This window comes from Leucoraja erinacea, chromosome 40, assembly GCF_028641065.1.
Source record: "Leucoraja erinacea ecotype New England chromosome 40, Leri_hhj_1, whole genome shotgun sequence".
In the NCBI taxonomy this organism is placed as follows: domain Eukaryota; kingdom Metazoa; phylum Chordata; class Chondrichthyes; order Rajiformes; family Rajidae; genus Leucoraja; species Leucoraja erinaceus.
The window spans coordinates 2,276,774-2,300,993 of NC_073416.1; the positions used below are offsets into that span (position 1 = coordinate 2,276,774).

General features: G+C 44.9%; 1 protein-coding gene across 6 annotated transcripts in view; it reads right to left on the reverse strand.

The window, feature by feature from the left end:
* The window catches only part of LOC129714629 (R3H domain-containing protein 2), a 169,723-nt gene that overhangs the window by 21,444 nt on the left and 124,059 nt on the right, over window positions 1-24,220 (reverse strand). For all 6 annotated transcript variants that reach the window (XM_055664327.1, XM_055664325.1, XM_055664328.1 and 3 more), the window contains 5 exons: window positions 18,829-19,059; window positions 11,909-12,032; window positions 11,030-11,187; window positions 8,989-9,140; window positions 3,622-3,722 (listed from right to left, as the gene is read on the reverse strand). In XM_055664327.1, the coding sequence (XP_055520302.1) occupies window positions 3,622-3,722; window positions 8,989-9,140; window positions 11,030-11,187; window positions 11,909-12,032; window positions 18,829-19,059 (766 nt within the window). The remainder of the gene's footprint in view (window positions 1-3,621; window positions 3,723-8,988; window positions 9,141-11,029; window positions 11,188-11,908; window positions 12,033-18,828; window positions 19,060-24,220) is intronic.

Genomic DNA, 24,220 nt, shown 5'->3' on the forward strand with positions numbered 1-24,220 from the left:
CAATATCCTTCTGGAGGACAAGTTCAGGGCAGTAAAAATACAATGAGACAAACACCAGACCATCTCTCTGTCTCTGGACACTTGCAGACTCCTGCACACAAAGACAGGGGGGCAAATGTGGATGGAGTGAAGCGTTTGCTGCATGCCCACTGTTATTTTTGCTCCCGTTTTGTGCATCTTTTGGTTTTACCTTCATTTTGCCCACAACATTGTTGCAAATGCAAGCTGATAACGGCGCAGTGTCTGGTGGTCTGAGACCTTGGTGAACAGAATCGACAGAGTAGCTTCTTCACTACAAGATTAAAGCATTGAGGAATAAACATCCTCTGACTAAACCTTCTGTTGCCAGAGGGTGGTGAATCTGTGGAATTTATGGCTGTGGAGGCCACGTTGTTTGGGTATTTTTAAGGCGCAGATGGATAGATTCTTGATTAGTACGGGTGTCAAAGGTTATGGGGAGAAGGCAGGAGAATGGGGTTGAGGCGGATAGATCGGCCATGATTGAATGGCGGAGTAGGCTTGATGGGCCGAATGGCCTCATTCTGCTCCCGTGACTTATGAACAAGTAGGGCTGAGAAGAGGAAGAGATTTAGAGGGGGAATTCAATGTCAAACCAGATACGCAAATAGAGGAAAAAGAATGGATTAAGAGCAAGCAGAAAAAAGATAAACCCAGTCATAAAAGAAAGATTTGACATTTTAAAACCCAGAACTGATTCACAACCCTACGAAATGAGAATCCATGCACATTTACTTTCTAAGCGAGAGAAGTTAATTTGTAATCACTAACATTTCTCGTACAGTTAGAAGTTTACTTACACTGATAATGACTAAACTTCCTGTGGTTAGTTTAATGTGCAATCTCCTGAAAATCAAGGAAAGGTTAAGCGCAAGATGCTACTTCCTTCAACCTGATGGTGATTTGCAATTTCTCACCACAATTGCTGGCCAACTTGCGCATTGATTATGCTGTCAGTCATTGTTATATTTTTTGACAAAAAATCTGGTCCCAGAATTAATGCTCTCCTTGGGTAAATTCCAGCCAAAATTGAAAGAGAATTTGCGACTGCAATCATCCCAAGCAATATTTCCTCCACTGGTTTCTGTAGGAGTATTGGAGGGTGTGCACCTCAGCTCAGCTTTTTGAATTTTTTAAGGGTGTACATCCCTTTGCAGTTAAATACGCGGCTGTAGGTGCTGATGCCAGTGATTCATGCATTCACATGGTTGTACCACAGAGACTCGGAAACTAGATGCCAGGAATACTTTCACAGCGCTCATCTCAAGAATGTCACCAAATGACTGCCCAACGCCATGAGATTAGGGTCCCCCCCACTTTATCAACTAGAAGATTGCAATTACAGCGGTACCTCAGTTATTCGGCTAGTCAATTGTGACTTGTGTTTTCTCAAGGTATATTTTAGGACTGTGTCGAGGAACAGTCTCCATTTTGAAAATAAAGCAATGAAAGCAGTGTATGTTCCTCTCTCTCCCCCATCACTACCAGTTTCCTCCAATTAACACCCAACAAGACTGTGCCGTGGCCCAGCTTTCACTCCATACAGAATCAATGAACTACTGGCCCTGGTCCATGGGTCCGCTATATTTAAGAGGGAGTTAGATGTGGCCCTTGTGGCTAAGGGGATCAGGTGGATGGAGAGAAGGCAGGTACGGGATACTGAGTTGGATGATCAGCCATGATCATATTGAATGGCGGTGCAGGCTCGAAGGGCCGAATGGCCTACTCCTGCAACTAATTTCTATGTTACTGCTGGAAAGAGTCCAGGACATTTTTTTAAGACAGATTCAAAGTATTTCTGCATACTCTTAAATATATTTTTTGCTGTGACTGAGCTAAAATGTATCCTCTGTTGAACGTGCCCTTTACTCTGAACATGGCCCCCATTAATTGTCCATGGCACTGGTCCATTGGTCCATTTCCTTAGAAAACTGTGGCAGGAAGGAACTGTGGATGCCGGTTTAAACCAAAGATAGACACAAAATGCTGGAGTAACTCAGCGGGACGGGCAGCATCTCTGGAGAGAAGGTATGGACCAGAAGGGTCTCGGCCCGAAACGTCACCCATTCATTCTCTCCAGAGATGTTGCCTTTCCCACTGAGTTACTCCAGCATTTTGTGTCTATCCTTAGAAAACTGATTTTGATAAGTTCTAGTTTGGTGTGATTTTTCTCTCTCTCTATGTACGACTGTCGTTGTTGTTGGCTAAGCAGAAAACCACTTATTACCATGCTTTGTTGAGATGAAATTAATCTCTGAACTCGTCACTAAAAGACCAGGAACTGGACATTTAGCTCCTCGAACCAGCTCTGCTATTCAATAAGATCATGACTGATCTGATATTGACCTCGGCTCCATTTTCCTGCCTCTTCCCCATAAACTGACATGGCTGAGAGAGTTCTGTAGACAACACCATTCTCTGCCAGGCAAAACTCTGAATCCCAGGTTGTTTCTCATTCCTGGACACACAAGCAGGAACCCGTGGGTTGGCAAGAGAGATTGAACAATCCAGGAAGCACAGGACCTACTAAAAACAGTAGGATTTCATGACTATGGTGCGGCAGAGTGGTGCAGCGCTAGAGTTGCTGCCTTACAGCGCTAGAGACCCTGGTTCGATCCTGTCGGCACGGAGTTTGTACGTTCTCCCCGTGACTGCCGTGGGTTTTCTCCGGGTGCTCTGGCTTCCTCCCACTCTCCAAAGACATATAGGTTTGTAGGCAAATTGGCTTGGTATAATTGTAAATTGTCCCTAGTGTGTGTAGGATAGTGCTAGTGTGCGGGGATCGCTGGTCGGCACGGACTCGGTGGGCCGAAGGGCCAGTTTCCGCGCTGTATCTCTAAACGAAACTAAACTAAACTACCATTATTTTGTTTACTTTCCGTAAACCAGGGACCAGACCATAGGTGGATGAAGTTAGACGGGAGGATGAGGGGTGTGGGGAAAGGGAGGTGAGTGATCAGACGCTGATCACTGGCTCTGGAAGAAAGGTGGCAAGCAAGTGTTTCTGCACGTTAGGGAACGCATTCTCCGCGGGAAATGCTAACGCTCGGACTTTTTATTTGGAGCACTTTCTTGTGGACCTGTTGCCACCAGATGTCAACTTCCAGCTGAGCTTGGACTTAAAAGGAACCTGCCAGTCTGCAAAGCACCGACAGACAGGACTACTTTGAATAACGCTGCCTGACCTGAGCTTTTCCAGCATTTTTGTGTTTTTAAGAATGATCCTTTTTTATAAAGCTACGGAGCTTCACAGCCACACCAAGTATGCCTCCCCTTCTTCCTGGGACAATGCCCCAAGATCGTAGATCACTCTCACTAGCTTCCTCAGACATTGCTATCATATGAGCCATTTCAATTCATTCAGGCAACAAAATTGGATTTACTCCTGGGGATTCTTAATATTTTCCTTCCACCAAAACCCTTCTCAAGAGATCTACACTTGGTGACAAATTTGGCTCGGTATAAAACAGCAGAGAGGAATTTAAGAACACAGACAAGTTTTTTACAGATGCCCTGTCAGAGTGCGAGCACTGAAGGCCGCTGGTGCTTTGCCAAGTTGACGTACGCTAATCTGAACATGTGCGAGAGTAAATTTGCACTAACCTGTAAATTGTTGCTGCATTTGCGCTGGGTTACAAGGAGAGGGAGATTGAGGCATCTGGTACTGCTCTGGACCAGGTGGCTGAAGGAATCCAACCGATTGGCTGAAAAAGTTTTGGCCAGTTTAGTTTTTATATAAAGCAGCTGTACACAGATTAACTCACACAATCTATCTACATCAGTCAACGGCAAGTGTGCAACACCAGTGTGTCGTGTCACACCTGCAAGTGTGGCCTCAGAGGGGTCGCACCATAAAAGTGTCACACCTCAGGCCATCACTCCTCCAAATCTTACGTCCATAGGGGCAAAGAAATTCAAGGTTGGCTCAAAGAACTACGTTGCCAATTGCTTCCCCCAGTGCTACTGTTTTGATAGCATGAAACAAGCACTTAACATTTTAGCTGCCAAATTCATTAATACTTAGTTCATTTTATATAGCCACCAATAACATTTACAGAGTAACGCAAGATTTATGCAATGATGGGGGGGGGGGGGAATCGTTAAACTTACCCATGAATTCATTTACTTAATATTAGAAATGGATGCAAAACAAGAAAGTCCATCATTTTGGCCTGCCTTGCTGCCTGGAGTTTGAATTACAACCTATGCCTCGAGTGCTGGGGTTACTGTCTACTAAAGGCAGATTCTGTGTGCAAAAGCAACGCACTATGGGATTTCTTTCCTCATCACCGCCTGCAGAACTACAATACAGACAGTGTGCCATAAGTGACCTGCAGAGAAAGATTGGGGGGGAAAGAAACTGTGTGACACGCACGTGTGCAAATGTGACAAAGCAGCGAGTTGTGATTTGCGGCCTCCAACCATTTTCTGTGGAAGTGTCATGCGCGGAGAACATCAGGACAACCCAGTTTCATAGCCGGCAAAGCAGTACCCAAAAAATAACTCAAATTGAAGCAGCAAAAAAAAAAAAAAAAAAAAAAAAAAATTTAAATAAATTAAAAAAAAAAACATTCAGCGATTCAAACAAGTTGCAAAATAAAAACCTTTGAGCGGCAGAAATCTTACTGGGGTTCATCTTTTGCGCAGAGCTGAAGTGGCATGCTGGTGATCGTGGATATTGCAGCAGAGGTCAGTCAGTCTGTGAGGCCCAGACTGTGTGTGACAAGGAACACCAATTCAAGTTGCCAGCCAACTTGGCGGTGGACAAGTTGCCAGTTAGCGATGGGCACAGACAGGCTTGCCCACACGCTGGGCAAACAGCAGCGGCTTTAGCAAGAACCAAAAAATTCATCTCAGAAAGCAAGGCAGGCAGGAGGAAATATAATTTAAAATCAGGTGAATAACCAAGAAAAAGAAGCACGAGGGATAGAACACAGACAACAGAGTGTTTGATGGATGAAATCTACAGCCCAGGGGACCATTGGATTTATTGTGTAGGAAGGAACTGCAGTTTAAACTGAAGATAGACACAAAAAGCTGGAGTAACTCAGCGGGACAGGCAGCATCTCTGGGGAGAAGGAATGGGTGACGTTTTGGGTCGAGACCCTTCTTCAGACTGAGTTTCGGGTCTGACTGAAACATGTGCAGGTCCAGTGCCCAGTCTGAAGAAGGGTCTCGACCAGAAACGTCACCCATTCCTTCTCTCCAGAGATGCTGCCTGTCCCGCTGAGTTGTCCCAGCTTTTTGCGTCTATAATCTGGGTTTATTGGTCTGTCGGAGACAAAGACATTGATCAGGGCTTCAGCACCTTATGGGTTGGGGACGTGGTGTAATTGATATTAAGGGGATCTACATAGGCAATCTTTGGGACATATGGAGGTTGAAAGTTCAGCTTGGGTCAAATAGGACACCATGATTGCAGTCTGGGACATTAACCCTGGCGGGGAATATCTTAATGGCTGAGAGTTTTCCTGTATCTTGCAACTCATCAAAAACTGCACTTCAGCCAAGCTATCTGCTGGAATGGAGGTACTGGGCGAGCAGAAGAGGTAGTAATGAGGTAGAGGAGGATGTTATTAGTGTACGTGCGAATGCTGAGTCCTATCTGTGGTTAATTTTCCCAAGGGGCAACATGTAGATGGGGGAAGAGGATCCTAACATCTTAAGCTAACACTACAAGATTCACCATGTGAGTTATAGAAGTTTGAAGGTGCAAGGAGCTGGAATCATGAGGTTTTGGAGAGTAGAACAACGTTACTTACACCCCAAGCAAGTTTCAAAAAGTGGTCGGTACATGATATGAGCAATGTAGCATCTGAGAGGCCTGGACTCTTCAACATTTTTTTAAAACCTACAGTCAGTTCTGAGATATTGCTACAGTAGATTTGCTGCATTACTGCTATTGCGATCAGGCGGAGTTGGGGCTGCAGTAAGCATTAAAAAGCAAGTTCAGGTCCAGCGCTATCCCGTGACCATCATTTAGGAGATCTGCTTGTACTCTCAAAGCAACAAAAAATTCACTCGTATAGTAAGTGCGAAACACAATGTAAATCCTGACACACGTTTTGCTTTTGTTTTGCAAACATAACAATACCCTTTACTTCCCTACATCCTCCTTCAGTTGGCAAGGCCGGTACCATGGGGATTGACAATGCCTCTTGGAGCAAGTGTTAATCATTCATTACAACCAACCTTTGGTGCCATTCCAAGTGAGGTTGTTCAAGCTGAACCTTGAACATGGGTTGCCAGTGTGGTCGAACAGAACTGTGCACTGCTTGGTTCGGGATTTAAACACGGGTTAACAACCTGTAAGCGGCTACGATCACATTTCAAGAGAAATACAGCAGCAGGTAAAGATCCCATTACAGTTTGACACATTTCAGGGAGTAGACCACAAAGACTGTTTCACAAAAAAAAATCTATTTTAGAGCTCACATTCACATGTATGTCAAAATCACAGATTTTTTAAAGACAAATTTATGAATTTAGGTTTCTGGGCATAGTTCTGGACAGCGGTAGAGTTGCTGCCTCACAGCACCAGAGATCCAGGTTCGATCCTGACTGCGGGCGCTGTCTGTACGGAGTTTGTACGATCTCCCAGTGACCATGTGGGTTTTCTCCGGGAGCTCTGGTTTCCAGACGTGCAGGTTTGTAGGTCAATTGGCTTTGGTAAACTGTAAATTGTCCCTAGTGTGTGTAGCATAGTGTTAGTGTGCAGGGTGATTGCTGGTCTGTGTGGACTGGGTTAGGCCTGTTTCCACTGCCTGTGGAATTCTCTGCCTCAGAGGGCGGTGGAGGCCGGTTCTCTGGATGCTCTCAAGAGAGAGCTAGATAGGGCTGTTAAAGATCGCGGAGTCAGGGGATATGGGGAGAAGGCAGGAACGGGGTACTGATTGGGGATGATCAGCCATGATCACGTTGAATGGTAGTGCTGGCTCGAAGGGCCGAACGACCTACTCCTGCACCTATTGTCTATTGTCACACTGTATCTTTACAGTTTAAAGTAAAGTTTTACCGAAGCTAGGAGTAAACAGATGCGAGACACAAAATGCTGGCAACGTTTCGGGTCAGGACCCTTCTTCAGACGGATGTTAGGGGAGGGGGTGGAACAAAGATAGAATGTAGGCGGAGACAGTAAGACTGGCGGGAGAACTGGGAAGGGGGAGGGGATGGAGAGAGAAAGCAAGGGCTATCTGAAGTTAAATGGATGGGGTTCTTTCTTCCTGTCTGTGAATAGGCATTGGTGTTGAGGTTGTCCACACCAAATTGTTTCCCAATTCCATGGTATTAACCAAATCTAGACGGAGCGTGAACATCTGACTGCGATGTAACCCATGTACGTTTGCTGCAGATTTGGCTTTTTTGTGCAGGGTAGCACTCTGACAAACAGGTAAAAAAAAAAATCCGCTGTTTGGTGTGGGGGAGCCTTTGGCTCTGCAGTGAGTAGCCTCAGTGGCGAAGGGAGACAAAAATGCTGAAGATCCTGATCCAAAACTAATAATATTAGGAATATCAGAACAAAGCATAAAACTTACAATAAACCAAAGAAATGTCCTTGATTATAGTATCATAATTGGGGAAAAAATTAATATTAACATTTTGGAAAAACCCAACAACCCCCACAATTAAAATGTGGATTATGGAGATGTCGGAGACCTTCCATTTGGGAAAAAACTAGACGTGTCTTAATTGACAAATCGGAACTATTTGCTAGAATATGGTCTCCATTTATTGGTTTTCTGAAAGAGTGAACTGGTTCAGCTCGGAAGCCTGACTGAAACTTGAATCTAGGACTGGATGAATAATTACACTACGAACCTATCTCCAAAATTGTGTTATTAGTAATTTCTTTTTTGCTTCCCCCTCTTTTCCCTCTGTAGCTCTATCTTTCAAAAAAATATATTTAAAAAATAAATAAAAATAAACAGAAAAGCTGTGTTGTACTAGAGGTTGTACATAGAATGGATTACGGTATTACATAGTTGGCACGTAAAATTAGGTTCCACTGTACTGTTTTGTACCATATTAACTTCTAAATAAATAAATAAATAAATAAATTAAAAAAAAGGAAAAAAAAGCTGTGTTAATATGTTTAAGAAGGAACTGCAGATGCTGGAAAATTGAAGGTACACAAAAGTGCTGGAGAAACTCAGCGGGTGCAGCAGCATCTATGGAGCGAAGGAAATAGGCAACGTTACGGGCCGAAACCTTTCTTCAGTCTGAAGAAGGGTTTCGGCCCGAAACGTTGCCCATTTCCTTCGCTCCTGTGTTAATATGTAACTGGCAAACAAATTGTGTTTTGGTTATGTTATGTATATGCTTCTAATAAAAATATTTAAACAAATGAATGCTGGAGAAACTCAGCGGGTGAGGCAGCATCTATGGAGCGAAGGTATAGGCGCCTATTTCCTTCGCTCCATAGATGCTGCCTCACCTGCTGAGTTTCTCCAGAATTTTTGTCTACCTTCGATTTTTCCAGCGTCTGCAGTTCCTTCTTAAGCCTCAGTTGTAAGCTGAGTTCACTGGTGCACCAAGGCTCGTCAGAATTCCCGTGGTTTTGCGGAAAACCACCCCAACTGGATGCATGCAAGGTCGGAGGAGAATATATGCACGATCTTTCTTCATCGATATGATGTGAAGAAATCACACACGTGGATTTTAGAAATATGCGGTTGCAGTATATGAGATTGAAGTGGCCCCTGCGCAGTCACCTTTCATACCTCTAGTTACCATCCCTCTATTCAAAGGCACTGCTTTGGGATTTTTTTGCGCTGGTTAGTTGTCATTCAACATTAAATGCAGAAGCTTTAGTGCAGTGGAAAAAAAAGAAACAGTCACAATCAAATGATTTCTCCAAAGTCATTCCGCTTCCAGGTTAGAAATCGTGTCTCAGATTTGCCAAAGAGTGCCGCCATGCTTCTTAAAACACGAGGTCCGAACGGGTGCATCTGCTATATAGCAGTCTCTTACCTTGTGCTATTTTGCTGGGATGGTGGAATGACACTGTAATACACTGGTACTCCTCCACCAGGCAGTGTTCCCTGCACAGTCTGACTCGGGACCATGACGGGCTGCTGGTAGGTCTGTTGTACAACTACTTGAGAATCACTGGACATTGGCACCTGAGTGGTCAATAAAATAAAAGAATCAGTGGACAAAGCAAGAGGGAGAGAAAGCCTTTTTTGGTGGATTGTCATTGTTATACAGTGAGACAGTGCCCACTGCATCCGCGCTCACCTTCAATCACACGTTTGCACTGATCCCATTTTATGTTCCCCAACCTTCCCACGAATTCCTCCCGGATTTCACCGCCTGCTCCCACATTCAGCACACTTGACAGCGGCCCGTTAATCACGGTGGCGCAGCGGTAGAGTTGCTGCCGTACAGCAAAATGCAGCGCCAGAAACCCGTGTTCCATCCCGACAACGGGTGCTGTCTGTACGGAGTTTGCACGTTGTGACGAGTGCAAATGATTGGGGATGTGCAACAATTTCAAGTTTCGTGTATTTTGTGTTTTATGACCGTTGGCAGATCAATTTCCCTCCCGGGATAAATAAAGTGATATCGTATCGCACCATATCGTATCGTAAATGGCAGAACAGGTCTGAAGGGTCGCGTGTTGTACATCTTTCAAGGGATATAGTGCGGGCGCAGGGAAGTAGCTCTGAGGTAAGGGACATTTTGTGTTTTATGACTGGTGGCAGGTCAATTTTCCACCACCTTACTTCTGGATATAAGAAATAAGAGCAGGTGTAGGCCATTCAGTCCCTTGCGCCTACTCCTATTTCTTATATCCAGGAGTAAGGTTGTGGAAAATGTCAGGGTCCACAATTCATCACGAAAGTCTCCAATTTCCATTTATGCTTTCTAACCAAGAAAATGGATTGCATTGCACACAACGAGGTACACACTACTACACCATCCAATGTTTAGTCAAAGTGATTTACTAACAAAACAAATGGGAAACTAAGATAAAGGTCGAGGATGTTTCAGAGAACATTTTTCATTTGGAGGTATTGGCCTTCAAACAGGGCACATTCAGACACAGAACATAGAAACATAGACAATAAGTGCAGGAGGAGGCCATTCGGCCCTTCGACCCAGCTCCGCCATTCATTGTGATCATGGCTGATCGTCCCCTATCAATAACCCGTGCCTGCCTTCTCCCCATATCCCTTGACTCCACTAGCCCCTAGAGCTCTATCGCACTCTCTCTTAAATCCATCCAGTGACTTGGCCTCCACTGCCCTCTGTGGCAGGGAATTCCACAAATTCACACAACTCTCTGGGTGAAGAAGTTTTTTCTCACCTCAGTCTTAAATGACCTCCCCTTTATTCTACGACTGTAGCCCCTGGCCCGGAGGTTGCAGGTGGTTGCAGATAGTGGACAGATAGAGGGGTAGGGGGAAGGGGGTGAGGAGAGGGAGATGGAGAGGGGGGAGAGAGAGTGGTGGGGGAGGGGAGGAGAGAGGGGAGGGGGGAGAGGTGTGGGGGAGGGGGGAGATGGGGTACCACCTCCAGTTTAAATTCTCTGTACATGTATAGTGACAATAAATGGCATATCATATCATATCAAATTCCATTTAGAATATTTTGGAGGACCAAGAAACCAAGAACCAAGCAGGTAGAGAGACTGACAAAAACCTCCGGGAACCGCAAGGAAACCTTGGGTGGGGCGCAAAGTCTCCAGAGGTTTCCGTTCAGGTTTCCTAAGTGGGACAGGGGGCATTACATTGCATGTGTGGATGATGGACAGTGAAGAACAGATTATGCCCACTGCAACTTTGTTTAATTGTTTAATGGTCCCATTTGGCAACCACACTCACACCAATCTAATCAGGAGCACCGTCTCACATTTTCTTACTTTGAGGAGAGGAATGAAATAACGCGCATGGGTAAATAATGATTTGCTCGATAAATACAGTCAATAACAAATCTATTTATGGAACAATATTTTATGGAAATTCGGTTCATCTGGACAGTTAGTTCATTGCATTGCTTACAACATTACCTGATACGATGGAACAGATGAGTATTGGACCATCATTCCCTGCATCTGATTTCCTAGATTGTTTCGCTGACTGTTCATCAAGCCTGGTGTCTGAGGTTGCTGTACGCCCATCATTCCCTGGTAGGTCTGCTGCTGGTTTGGTATCACACCCTGTAAACCTAGGTTCCAAAGTGATACATGGACTAAGCACTGGACCATTGGTCACATTATAAAGACACCGCCAACAAAAGAACAAACATCGCAAATGTTAGCAGCGCAAATGTCCCGCTGCGTTGGAGGAATGTCGCTGCACATGGATTTTCTTTGCAACAAGACACCAAGACAAGACCTCTCCAGGGCAGCCGGTGAGGATGCCAAAAGGAGAGAAAGTGGATGACTGAAAATCAGCCATGAAAAAGATGTACGCAAAAAGAGAAAAGCAACTTCAGATACATTTATATAGGTCAAAGTTGATGAGTAACATCTCTGAAGATCCTCTGTTGATTTCTAGAGGTTCACATGATTAAATAAACCTGTTGATGTGAGGAATGGGATTTTTATTGTTTATTAATATTTCTGGATGTAGTTATCACTGACATCACCAATCATTAAGAAGGTGGTGGCAAGCTGCCTTCTTGAACGCCTACAGTCCTTTTGATGAAGGTTATTCCACAGTGTTGTTGTGGAGAGAGCTCCAGGATTTCGATCAGGTGATGATGAAGGAGTGACAATAGATTTCCCAAGTCTGGATAGCACGGGACTTGGAGGGGAAACTGCGGGTGGTTGGTGGGGTTTCCCTGCAGCTGCTGGCCTTGGCTTCTCGATGGTATGGGAGGTGCTGTCAGAGTAACTGGTCTCATGCACGTCACTTCAATCGCCTTAAGCCCGCACTTTGCTTACCTGTTTGTTGCGCTGGCTGAGGCAGCTGTTGACTGCGTTGAGAGTTGTAAGGAACCTGGGAGAGAGGCCGATACTGCTGGTTGGAGCTTTGGTACTGCCCGGGGGGATAATACGAGACTGGTATCTACAGAAAGACAAAGGAACAAAATAATCCAGTTGACACTGTTACTGCAAGCACCTGGGCCATCTATCATTATCCTTCATCCATAAGGCCAAGATGTCACAACACATTACCATATAACCATATAACAATTACAGCACGGAAACAGGCCATCTCGGCCCTACAAGTCCGTGCCGAACAACTTTTTTTTCCCCTTAGTCCCACCTGCCTGCACTCATACCATAACCCTCCATTCCCTTCTCACCCATATGCCTATCCAATTTATTTTTAAATGATACCAATGAACCTGCCTCCACCACTTCCACTGGAAGCTCATTCCACACCGCTACCTCTCTCTGAGTAAAGAAGTTCCCCCTCATATTACCCCTAAACTTCTGTCCCTTAATTCTGAAGTCATGTCCTCTTGTTTGAATCTTCCCTATTCTCAAAGGGAAAATCTTGTCCACATCAACTCTGTCTATCCCTCTCCTCATTTTAAAGACCTCTATCAAGTCCCCCCTTAATCTTCTTCGCTCCAGAGAATAAAGACCTAACTTATTACGATAAACATTGACAATGTACCAGATGATATAGAGGTCAATAATAATTGGGGCTTGAGATAAGATGCAGTATCTAACCAAGGGATTCAGATAAACATTCATATAACTTTAAATAACAGGCACTTCCAAGTCATGGATAAAACATTTGCATTACCTATAACAGCCCTCGGTGTTACCTTTGCTAATTCAGCATCAGCTGACATTGTGGCCCCCACCACACTGAAATATTGATATTATCAGACTAAAGCTGCTGCTATCCTTAAAGCAGCAACACGAAACATGAAAGCTGACCAATGCTGGGAGGATAATGAATGAGAACGGTGACCAAGTCCGCAGTGGATCAGTTACTCAACGCAAGAACTTCTTAATACATTCACCTTCCTGTAACTTCAAGGAATTGGTCGGTAAACAGATGCGAGGCATCCCAAGTAGAGATATTCTCCCAGTGCTGAAACAATTTGCAAGCATCAGCAGCTACGGATGCGGTAATTAGCCTGATGTGGCCAACTAGTGCTTCTCCACATGCATCTAACGCTGTTGGCAGCTCGGTGCTGCAGCTACAGTGTACTGTATAAACAAGCTACGTTTGCTGCCACCTAGATTAATTAGTGAGAGCTGCGAGAATGCTTCTGTGGTCAGATCCTGCGAACGTCTTCTCATGACAGCTGTTGGCTGAGACCTCGTGGCCACGTGAATAAGCGTGTGACATTTTGACGCAAATGCCGTGGTGTGACTGGGAATAAACCGGCAGATGCAGGAGTGAAAATCCTTCAATAGACAATAGGTGCAGGAGGAGGCCATTCAGCCCTTCGAGCCTGCACCACCATTCAATGTGATCATGGCTGATCATCCCCAATCACTACCCCGTTCCTGCCTTCTCCCCATATCCCCTGACTCTGCTATTTTTAAGAGCCTATCTAGCTCTCTCTTGAAAGCATCCAGAGAACCTGCCTCCACTGCCCTCTGAGGCAGAGACTTCCACAGACTCACCACTCTTCAAGCTGTTAACAGCACGAGTCTGAGTCTCGAAGCAAGGGGTAGTAAGAGAGGTGCCTTTTGGACAAGGACCAATGTAACAGAGGTCCTGGGCTAAAGAGAGAGGGCAATCCAGGCTGTAACATTGGAGGTACAATAACTACTGCTATTCTGGTCCTCAAGCATTCCTCTTTGTCCTCTCAAAGTTCATATTAACCCAAAGTAATATACATCCGTTTAAGAAGGAACTGTGCAGATGCTGGAAAATCGAAGGTGGACAAAAATGCTGGAGAAACTCAGCAGGTGCAGCAGCATCTATGGAGCGAAGGAAATAGGCAACGTTTCGGGTCAAAACCCTTCTTTAGACATCCGTAGCAGGATATAGTTAATGTGCAAGTCGCTACCAAAAATTAAGAAATCTATTGGCAAAGGAGCAGAGAGATAACCAAAAATATGTTGTAAAGGGGATTTTTTTTTTTTTTTTAAAACCTGATACAAGTAATTCTATTGAGCATAAGAGGTGTCTGTAAGCACACAAACTTGAAGGACTGCTTGGATCTACATTTTACAGGCAGTATTGACAATTATGCTGAAAGCAATTGCTTCACGCTTCCCCTTTGGCGTTAAAACAGGGTTGTTGGTCACCCAAACATTGCTTGTGAAAGTCATGCAGGGATTGAGAACTTAAACTAGAAGTCATGGTGCTATCGGGTTCCCCCGTGCAATGCCATCCTGGAAGTGACTGCTGCGTTCCGCTTCCCTTCCCCCCCCCCCATCTCCCTCACTTCAAAAATGCTCAGTAAAATCTCTCTTTGACAACTCTTGGCCATTTTCCCCTTCCACGGGATCACATTTTATTCTTGAGGTGTCTTGGGACAGTTTGGTCAATTTGAAGGTAGACAAAAATGCTGGAGAAACTCAGCGGGTGCAGCAGCATCTATGGAGCGAAGGAAATAAGCGACGTTTCGTGCCGAAACTCTTCTTCAGACTGTGAAGGTGCTGTACAAATACATGTTTAGTGCCATTCTCTGCCATATCGTCACAATAAAGAAATGCAGACTGCAAACTATATTAGTGAATACATTTTATTCAGTTGTGTGGTGCAAAACCATCCATTGTGCTGATTTAATGCCTTTGGCTTTATGTCTTGCAAACATCCTGTACGACTTCTGCATGGACGGTGTCAATAACTTTGTCTCCCAGTTCAGTAGCACTGCGGATGACTCCACAATTAACTGATGAGCTGAAGGAAATACAGGTGAGCTGTTATCCGTAGCTGCAACGAACCAAGCTGGGCCTAGATCACTGAAAAATGCTCCGTTCATGCTAAAGCTCCTCCACTGTTGTGCTTGCAACTCAATCATTCCTTCCAAAGACAGCATGTCCCTCTTGCCCGTCGAGTATTTAGGCTGCTCTTGTGGTAGACTATACATAGCCATGCACGTCAGTATTTCATGATGTCTGCCCATGGGTTATATGAATTTCTCCCTCATGGTTCCTTTAAAATGGACTCCAACTTTATAGAAGTAGGCTTGACTGTCATATGGGAGTTATAAGAAACGAGGGAGCAATGTTGAGATGCGCCTCTACTGTACATGCGTGTATGACTGAGATCTCCACACAGGTACATTATTGCCATAGAGGGAGTGCAGAGAAGGTTCACCAGACTGATTCCTGGGATGTCAGGACTGTCTTATGAAGAAAGACTGGATAGACTTGGTTTATACTCTCTAGAATTTAGGAGATTGAGAGGGGATCTTATAGAAACTTACAAAATTCTTAAGGGGTTGGACAGGCTAGATGCAGGAAGATTGTTCCCGATGTTGGGGAAGTCCAGGACAAGGGGTCACAGCTTAAGGATAAGGGGGAAATCCTTTAAAAACCGAGATGAGAAGAACTTTTTTCACACAGAGAGTGGTGAATCTCTGGAACTCTCTGCCACAGAGGGTAGTTGAGGCCAGTTCATTGGCTATATTTAAGAGGGAGTTAGATGTGGCCCTTGTGGCCAAGGGGATCAGAGGGTATGGAGAGAAGGCAGGTACGGGATACTGAGTTGGATGATCAGCCATGATCATATTAAATGGCGGTGCAGGCTCGAAGGGCCGAATGGCCTACTCCTGCACCTAATTTCTATGTTTCTATGTTTCTAGGTACAACTTACACAATCATTTATAAACCATCTTGCACTCAACTTGTCTCAAGACATGTCTCGGGTGGAAAATATCAGTACGTAGTTAGTTGCTGGCACAGAATTCAGATAATCTGCCAATGCAGTACTGCTTTAGTGTCTACGTGTGAAAACAGGCCCAAAGCGTGCAAGTGGTGAAAGGTGGGCAACGCTGGGCATAGGCACAAAAGCTTGCTCAATATAGCAAGCAACTTCTGTTATGAAGTAGGGAGGTTGATGGTTGTTGCTTGCTAAGTGGCGTTCTCCAGCTTCAGTTGTTGGATGAGTATAACCACCTTGCCCTGTGAAGAGATGGCACACAGTACAGGGTGAGCAAACGAGGACAATTATTTGCACGATCATTATAAATTCAATTATGGATTTGTACAAATTCACCGTGTGTGCAAGCAACAAAAAAAAATTTTTTTAAATGAAATTCTCAATACCGGGTACATACCACAAGAAGGGCATCCTCCTCCAAACTCCATACACCGCATGCTTCCCAGCGTGCCCTGCTGAATAGAACTGCAACAGTTTACTTCTAAGGCATTAACGTTTGCCATCTGGGGCTCTGCCCGGCTGTTCCACGGTGCCACCATCCATATATACAAACAGTAGAGTTTAAAGACAAGAGCGTTGGGGATTGAGACAGGATGTTTGCAAACACGCTCATTCTCCCTGGAGAACTTTCGTCAACTCATCACAGCATGTAATGCAATGTGCATCATTTGCTCCCTCTCATTTTTCCAAGTGCACTGCCATTACAATGTTGTAGTCTGAATAACTTTTTTTCCCGAGATGAGAAAAAACATTTTTTCACACACACAGAGTGTGGTGAATCTGTGGAATTCTCTGCCACAGAGGGTAGTTGAGGCCACACAGTTCATTGGCTATATTTAAGAGGGAGTTAGATGTGGCCCTTGTGGCTAAAGGGATCAGGGGGTATGGAGAGAAGGCAGGTACAGGATACTGAGTTGGATGATCAGCCATGATCATATTGAATGGCGAATGGTGCAGGCTCGAAGGGCCGAATGGCCTCTACTCCTGCACCTATTTTCTATGTTTCCTGGGTAGACAAAAGTGCTGGAGAAACTCAGCGGGTGCAGCAGCATCTATGGAGCGAAGGAAATAGGCAACGTTTTGGGACAAAACGTTGCCTATTTCCTTCACTCCATAGATGCTGCTGCACCCGCTGAGTTTCTCCAGCACTTTTGTCTACCTTCGATTTTCCAGCATCTGCAGTTCCTTCTTAAATACTTTTCTTCCTGGGTGCAAGGGTCTGCTCCGCCTTTAAGACAGTTGTTCAAACCTGTTTTTTTTTAAATATAAATCAAATGTTCGGTCATCGGTCTACTTATCTCATACCGCTTCCTATTAAATATGTGTTTGAAAATACTCCCTTGATTTCCCTTCTTCTTCTTCTTTCATGTGGCGTGTACAGCCTAAAGTTGTTGGACAACTTGTTCGATTTGATCTTCCGTTTGTGCACGTCGAGTTGTTTGCATTAGTCGAAACATGGCGGACCACGTGAAGGTTGCAATCTTCCACCCCCTCCCCCCTTGATGTCCCTCAGGATAGTTACCTTTAAAAGCACGATGAAAAATGCAAGGTGCTTCCTTTAACATCAAGTGTTCATGTGAGTTTATTGTCATGAGTCCCAGTATAGGACAATGAAATTCTCGCTTTGCTTCAGCACACAGAACATAGTAGGCATTGACTACAAAACAGATAAGTGTGTCCATATACCATGATATAAATATATACACACATGAATAAATAAACTGGTAAAGTGCAAATAACCGATAATGAGTTATTAATAATCAGAGTTTTGTCCGAGCCAGGTTTAATAGCCTGATGGCTGTGGGGAAGTAGCTATTCCTGAACCTGGACGTTGCAGTCTTCAGGCTCCTGTACCTTCTACCTGAAGGTAGCAGGGAGATGAGTCTGTGGCCAGGATGGTGTCCTGCACAACGGCCCTTGCCTTTTCAATCTGAGAAGGCACCTCACGTAGCATCCTTGCGTGAAGCAGATACAAGTGACTTGCAAAACCCGATCACCTTGGGTTAGCTTCAAATCCAAGAGTTAAACAAAAAAAGCCAAGATAGTTAAGAAATATATATTTTTTGTTCAGTAAGTCTGGTAGAAGTGGCGTGAACACACAAAAAAAAAATCACAACACAAAATATAACTTATAACAGCTTTGCTAAAACAAACGCTTTTCATTTATTTCAACCATGATGAAACGTAGAGAAGGGTAACTCCATTGCACTGGGGTATGTTCCTGCCCCGACCAACTGCAGCATAAACTGGACGCCCGCTCGATGGGGATGGGATCGTCTTTAAATATACAGGTTTGGCTCCAGTGTTAAAGGTGTGGCCTGGAAAACCACATGTGGCATCCCAGTCGGTTCAGACTGGCAGGGGACCCGAACAAAGAGCCAGGTGGGTGGCACGGTGGCGGGAGGGTAGAGTCCCGGGTTCGATTCTGGCCTCGGGTGCTGAGGGTCTGTACGTTCTCCCCGTGAGCTTTCCCCAGGTGCTCCGGTTTCCTCCCTCACTCCAAAGACGTGCAGGTTTGTAGGTTAATTGGTGCCGGTAAAGATTGTAAATTGCCCCAAGTGTTGCAGGGATTACTGGTCAGTGCAGACTCAGCGGTCCGAAAGGGCATGTTTCCGTGCTGTATCTCTAAAGTAAACTTAAAAAGGCTCTTTGTAAGGTGCGTCTGAACAAAACAAATTGGCCTATTGGATCAGGAGGAACAGCAATGAGCCTTGATAGTAAGCTCAGGCAACCATAGAACCAGGGAAGGTATCAAAACCAGTCTAATCCTGCCAGAGCACCAAGGCAAATTCCTTGTATGTGAATACTTGGCCAATAAACTTACGTACTTACTTAACTAATTATTACCCAAACGTGTTTTACAGGAAGAGGCACGGGATAGTTTCAGGGGTAGGAAATGTGACTGATGTTCGTCTCTACAGAAAAAGTTGAAGTTAATGTACAGCAAAGTAGACCTTCTAAAGTAGTCCCCACAGCTTTAGTCCATACCATTCAAATGTGCACCAGATAATTGCTCTTACATTTCGAACACCAGAAAGACATGCAACTGAAAAGGTACCTGCTGGGGAGGCTGGATGTAACCCTGAGGCTGAAGCACCTGTTGAGGTGTCGGATGTCCAGGCGTTGAATACGGAGGAGCAGAGAGAGACTGCCCTGGTGAAGCGATGATGTAGCCAGGTTGTTGGGACATCACTGGGGTTTGAAACACAGCAGAGGTAGTCTCGGGAGCTTCGGCAGAACCCTGGCGACTGAGTGTCATCTGTCCAAATTGGTTGCCAAGATCTTCAGGCTAGTTTAATAATAATAATAATAACTTTATTGATCCCCTCAGGGAAATTCAGATGTCCAGAAGCCCCCAACCAACAAACCCAAACATTCAAAACTAACGCAGACAGAAAATACATAAAATACCATGTGGACACTACATAATTAAAATGCAATAAATACTTAAAAAGACCAATAATTAACAATTAAAAATTAAAAAATGCAAAAATGCATCATCCCCCCTACACGGAAAAATAGAATTACCCAAGATTTGTCTTCACAATTTGCATAATAGATTTGATAAATTAACCTTCACACAACAGGAAGACATGTTTTATTTGATGCCCTTCATTGCCACACAGTATAAGCCATGTCAGAAGCATTGAAATAAGTTTATTGATACTGATATTGATACAAGTTAGGCTAAAGTAAGAAGGTGACGCTCTGCAGCTCCTGCATCGAATTGGATTTAACACAAATGAATCCATTTTGTTCCGTGTATAACATCTTCCTAAATCTTCTCAGCATCTCTGGTTAGAAGGAATGGGTGACGTTTCGGGTCGAAACCCTTCTTCAGATTGAGCTCAGCCTGAAGAAGGGTCTTGACTGAAACGTTCCCCGAATTCAATCCTTCTATCCAGAGATGCTGCCTGGAATAACATAATGCTGGAGACAATGAAAGGGAAGGTGCAGTTTACAGAATTTCACCGTAGGTGGTGGCCATTCAGCCTACACACCTATGCTGGGCTAGCTACAAGAAGCCATCCACTGAACCTCTTTCCCCTTCTAATATTCCCTTATTTCCTTTATCAAACAGTTACCAACTTCCTTTTCAGAAGATCCTTGTGAACAAAAAAAAGGTGATTTCCTCCTTTGCCTGATGATCTTGTATTTATGTCCACTGATTGAGAGCTCACTGACTGATGGAAATATTTCTCCTCTATTTATAGCAACTCATTCTTTATAACTTAAAAGTGTAGGAGGGAACTGCAGATGGTGGTTTACATTGAAGATACACAAAATGGTGGAGTAACTCAGCGGGACATGGAGCATCTTTGGAGTGAAGGATTTAATTCAAGTAAAGTTTCAGTCGAGACCCTTCTTCTGACTGAGCTCAGTCTGAAGAAGGGTTTCGACCCGAAACGTCACCCATTCCTTCTAACCAGAGATGCTGAGAAGATTTAGGAAGATGTTTCCGGGGCTTGAGGGACTGACTCTGTGGAATTCTCTGCCTCAGAGGGCGGTGGAGGCGGGTTCCCTGGATGAGCTCTCAAGAGAGAGCTAGATAGGGCTCTTAAAGATAGCGGAGTCACGGGAGAAGGCAGGAGCGGGGTACTGATTGGGGATGATCAGCCATGATCACATTGAATGGCGGTGCTGGCTCGAAGGGCCGAATGGCCTACTCCTGCACCTATTGTCTATTTTGAGTTATAGGGAGAAGGTGTTTAGCTTGGTTTCTTGGAATGTAGGAGAGTGAGGGATGAGCTTATGGAGGTGTAAAATGATGAGGGGCAGAGACAGGGCGAGTGCACATCGTATTTTCCCCCAGGGTTAGGGAAACCAAAAACTAGAGAACATAGACACGAGGTGAGAGGGAAAAGAGTTAACAGGAGCCAGAGTGGAAATCTCTTCATAGGCGGCATTACGTAGATGGAACAAGCTGCCAGAGGAAGTGGTTGAGGTAGCTACAATAACAACATTTAAAATACATTTTGACGGGCACATGGCTAGGAAAGGTTTACAGGGATAAGGGTTAAACGTGGGCAAGTCTCAGTCAGCATAAATATTTCCATGCTGAATGACTCCAGGATTCTCTAGAGTGGGATGCTCAAAACTTGAATCAATTACCTGGATTCACAATCATTTGCCACAAATTTTGCAGAAATACCAGAAAGCTTTTATAATAGCCAAAAGCTGTTCATGCTGATTCTAATGCCATGGGCAGGAATCACACGAACTATATAGAAATTCTCCCCTGCGTTATGAACAAACTAATGAGTTACATTGGGCCATTTATACTTATCACTATTTATAAAAACTTGGATCAAGATTCAGATTCAGATTCAATTTTAATTGTCATTGTCAGTGTACAGTACAGAGACAACGAAATGCATTTAGCATCTCCCTTGAAGAACGACATAGCAAACGATTTGAATAAAAAAAAATAAGTGTCCAGGGGGGGGGGTGGTGATTGGCAGTCACCGAGGTACGTTGTTTAGTAGAGTGACAGCCGCCGGAAAGAAGCTGTTCCTCGACCTGCTGGTTCGGCAACGGAGAGACCTGTAGCGCCTCCCGGATGGTAGGAGGGTAAACAGTCCATGGTTGGGGTGAGAGCAGTCCTTGGCGATGCTGAGCGCCCTCCGCAGACAGCGCTTGCTTTGGACAGACTCAATGGAGGGGAGCGTGGAACCGGTGATGCGTTGGGCAATTTTCACCACCCTCTGCAATGCCTTCCGGTCAGAGACAGAGCAGTTGCCATACCATACTGTGATACAGTTGGTAAGGATGCTCTCGATGGTGCAGCGGTAGAAGTTCACCAGGATCTGAGGAGACAGATGGACCTTCTTCAGTCTCCTCAGGAAGAAGAGACGCTGATGAGCCTTCTTGATCAGAGTAGATCAAGCTTGTGTTTTTACACTTCCATCAACTTGCTATCTGACGTTTATGAATAATGTGTCTGGATACGAGTGGCTCTCGTCCTTTCAAAAGTTTGTTCACCGTTGCGGACTCGGTGGGCCGAAGGGCCCGTTTCCGTGCTGTATCTCTAAACTAAAACTAAGCTAATTTACAAGAGGAATCAACATGCAAATAAAGGGCAGCGACAGTGTGGCTTCCTCACAGGGCCAGGGACCCGGGTTCGATCCTGACTACGAGTGCTGTCTGTACGGAGTTTGTACATTCTCCCCGTGGGTCTGCTTTCCTCCCACGTTCTAAAGGTGTACAGATCAGTCGGTTAATTGGCTTCGGTAAAAATTGTAAATTGTCCCTAGTGTGTAGGTGGTTGCTGGTTGGTGCGGACTCTACACTAAACTTAGTGTGTATGTTCTCTTTCTTCTCCCCCAAATATTCTCTACAACAACTATAGCGAGTATTAGCTGCAAGGTCATGAGATGCCACGCCCTGCGCAGTAGACCATCAAGATATAGGCAGACCACAAAAACTGGAGTAACTCAGCGGGACAGACAGCATCTCTGGAGAGAAGGAGTGGGTGACGTTTCGGGTCGAGACCCTTCTCCACTAGTCTGAAGAAGGATCTCGACCCGAAACGTCATCCATTCCTTCTCTCCAGAGATGCCGCCTGTCCCGCTGAGTTACTCCAGCTATTTAAACCAGCATCTGCAGTTCCTTCCGACACATCAAGATACAGGCAGTTATTTTGTGCAGACCTCTGGTCTGTGGTAATGGTGACAGGAAAGTTGCTGTCAGTAGCACTGCTCATACTATACAGAGCCACTTCTGGCAATGTTACTTAACATTAACACAGAAATTCAAGTGGATTCTTCAGTGATATCATTCTTCTACATAATACAGGAATAAATTTCAAGATGGCACATGGTTTCTCCACGGCTTGAGAGGGGAGGAAATATTATACGAGTGGCAGGCCAGTGGGATGGCGTGCATTTTCCAATTCCAGGGCACAAAAGTAGCCCAAAAGTGCCAACTCATTGGTTTAAATCGCGCTTCGGATCACAGTATCACCAACACTCCTGTAGCAACCCATTTGTTATCATCGATGTGGGAACTGGTGACACGGATACTTCACAGGAGGCAGCTGGGCCTCAAACTAAAATGGTAAGTCTTTCTTAATCCACTTCAACCACTTGGACATTGGCAGAGTATCAGTAACATCAGAGTTAAGTGCCTGGCTCCAAGATTGGCATGGGGAAGTGGATTTTTATTTTTTTGGCATTGGTACTGGGGAGAGAGGGAGATGCTCTGGTGGGCAAGGCGTTGTTTTAAACAGGCTGGGACCAGTGTCTGTGTGAGTGGAATAAGTCGGCCTGGAGAGAAGGCTTTAAACTAAACAATGTGTGTAGGTGCGGACTCGGTGGGCCTGTTTCCACATTGTATCTCTAAACTGGATTCTTTTTTCAATGCATTTCTGGGATGTGCACGGCAGCTTTTATTGTCCATCCCCTCGAAAAATTGGTGCTGAGCCACCTTCTTGAAGCTCTGCAGTCCCTCAGGTGAAAGTGCTCCCATGTCAGGGCGGGAGTTCCAGATGAAAGAGAGAACAAGAGAGAAAAGAGAGGAAAAAAAAAAAAAATTGGCTCACGTGGCAGAGTTTTGGGATAGCATGAGGGCTGTTGCTTACATGCTCTATTTGTTATTGACTGGAAAAAATTGATACCCAACAATGGTGAGTTTCTGAGATGAATGAGGCAGACACATTGATGAAGCCAAAAGATGGGAGCAATGAATTACATGGACCAGAGCTGTGATGTAAGCAACAGCTATCAAGAACTCCAAAATTAGAAAACAGATTTCTTTGATTTACTTGCTTATTTTGGGCAGCAATGTGGCACAGCAGATAGTGCTGCTGTCTCATATGTCCATAAACCCGGGCTCAATCCTGACCTCGGTGCTGTCTGGGTGTGTGGAGTTTGCACACCGAGACCCCCCGAAACTGCGTGGGTTTACCCCAGGTTCTCTGGTTTCATCCCACGTCCCAAACACGTGTGCGTTGTTGGACTCAATGGACTGAACAGCCTCCTGCTATGTCGTGGGAAAACATGAGAGATGACAGTGCAGGAAGCCACCCAACAAGCCTTGCTTGCCAAACGCCCAGCAGAAGAATCCTTGGTCACATTCCCCTGTCGAGCAATGTGGCCAGATCTCACTCACCTGTCCAACAATTCCTCTTTAAGTCTTTCGCTATTTAGTTAAAGAAATTACAAGCAGCCAATTAACCCACCAGCACGTCTTACGTATGCCGTCAGCGCAACCCACATGGTCACAGGGAGAACAAGCAAACTCCATTCAGGTCATTATCCAACCAGAGTCCCTGAGCTGGCAGGAAGCGGCACTAACTGTTGTGCCACCCAATACACCAACTTCCTGTTCAACACAAAGGGCCATTGAACTGTTTCTCCCTCTACAGACGCTGCCTGCTCTGCTGAGGACATTGTATCCATTTCAGATTTCCAGCAATTATAGTTTTGGGAACTCGTTGAACTGGGTCTAAT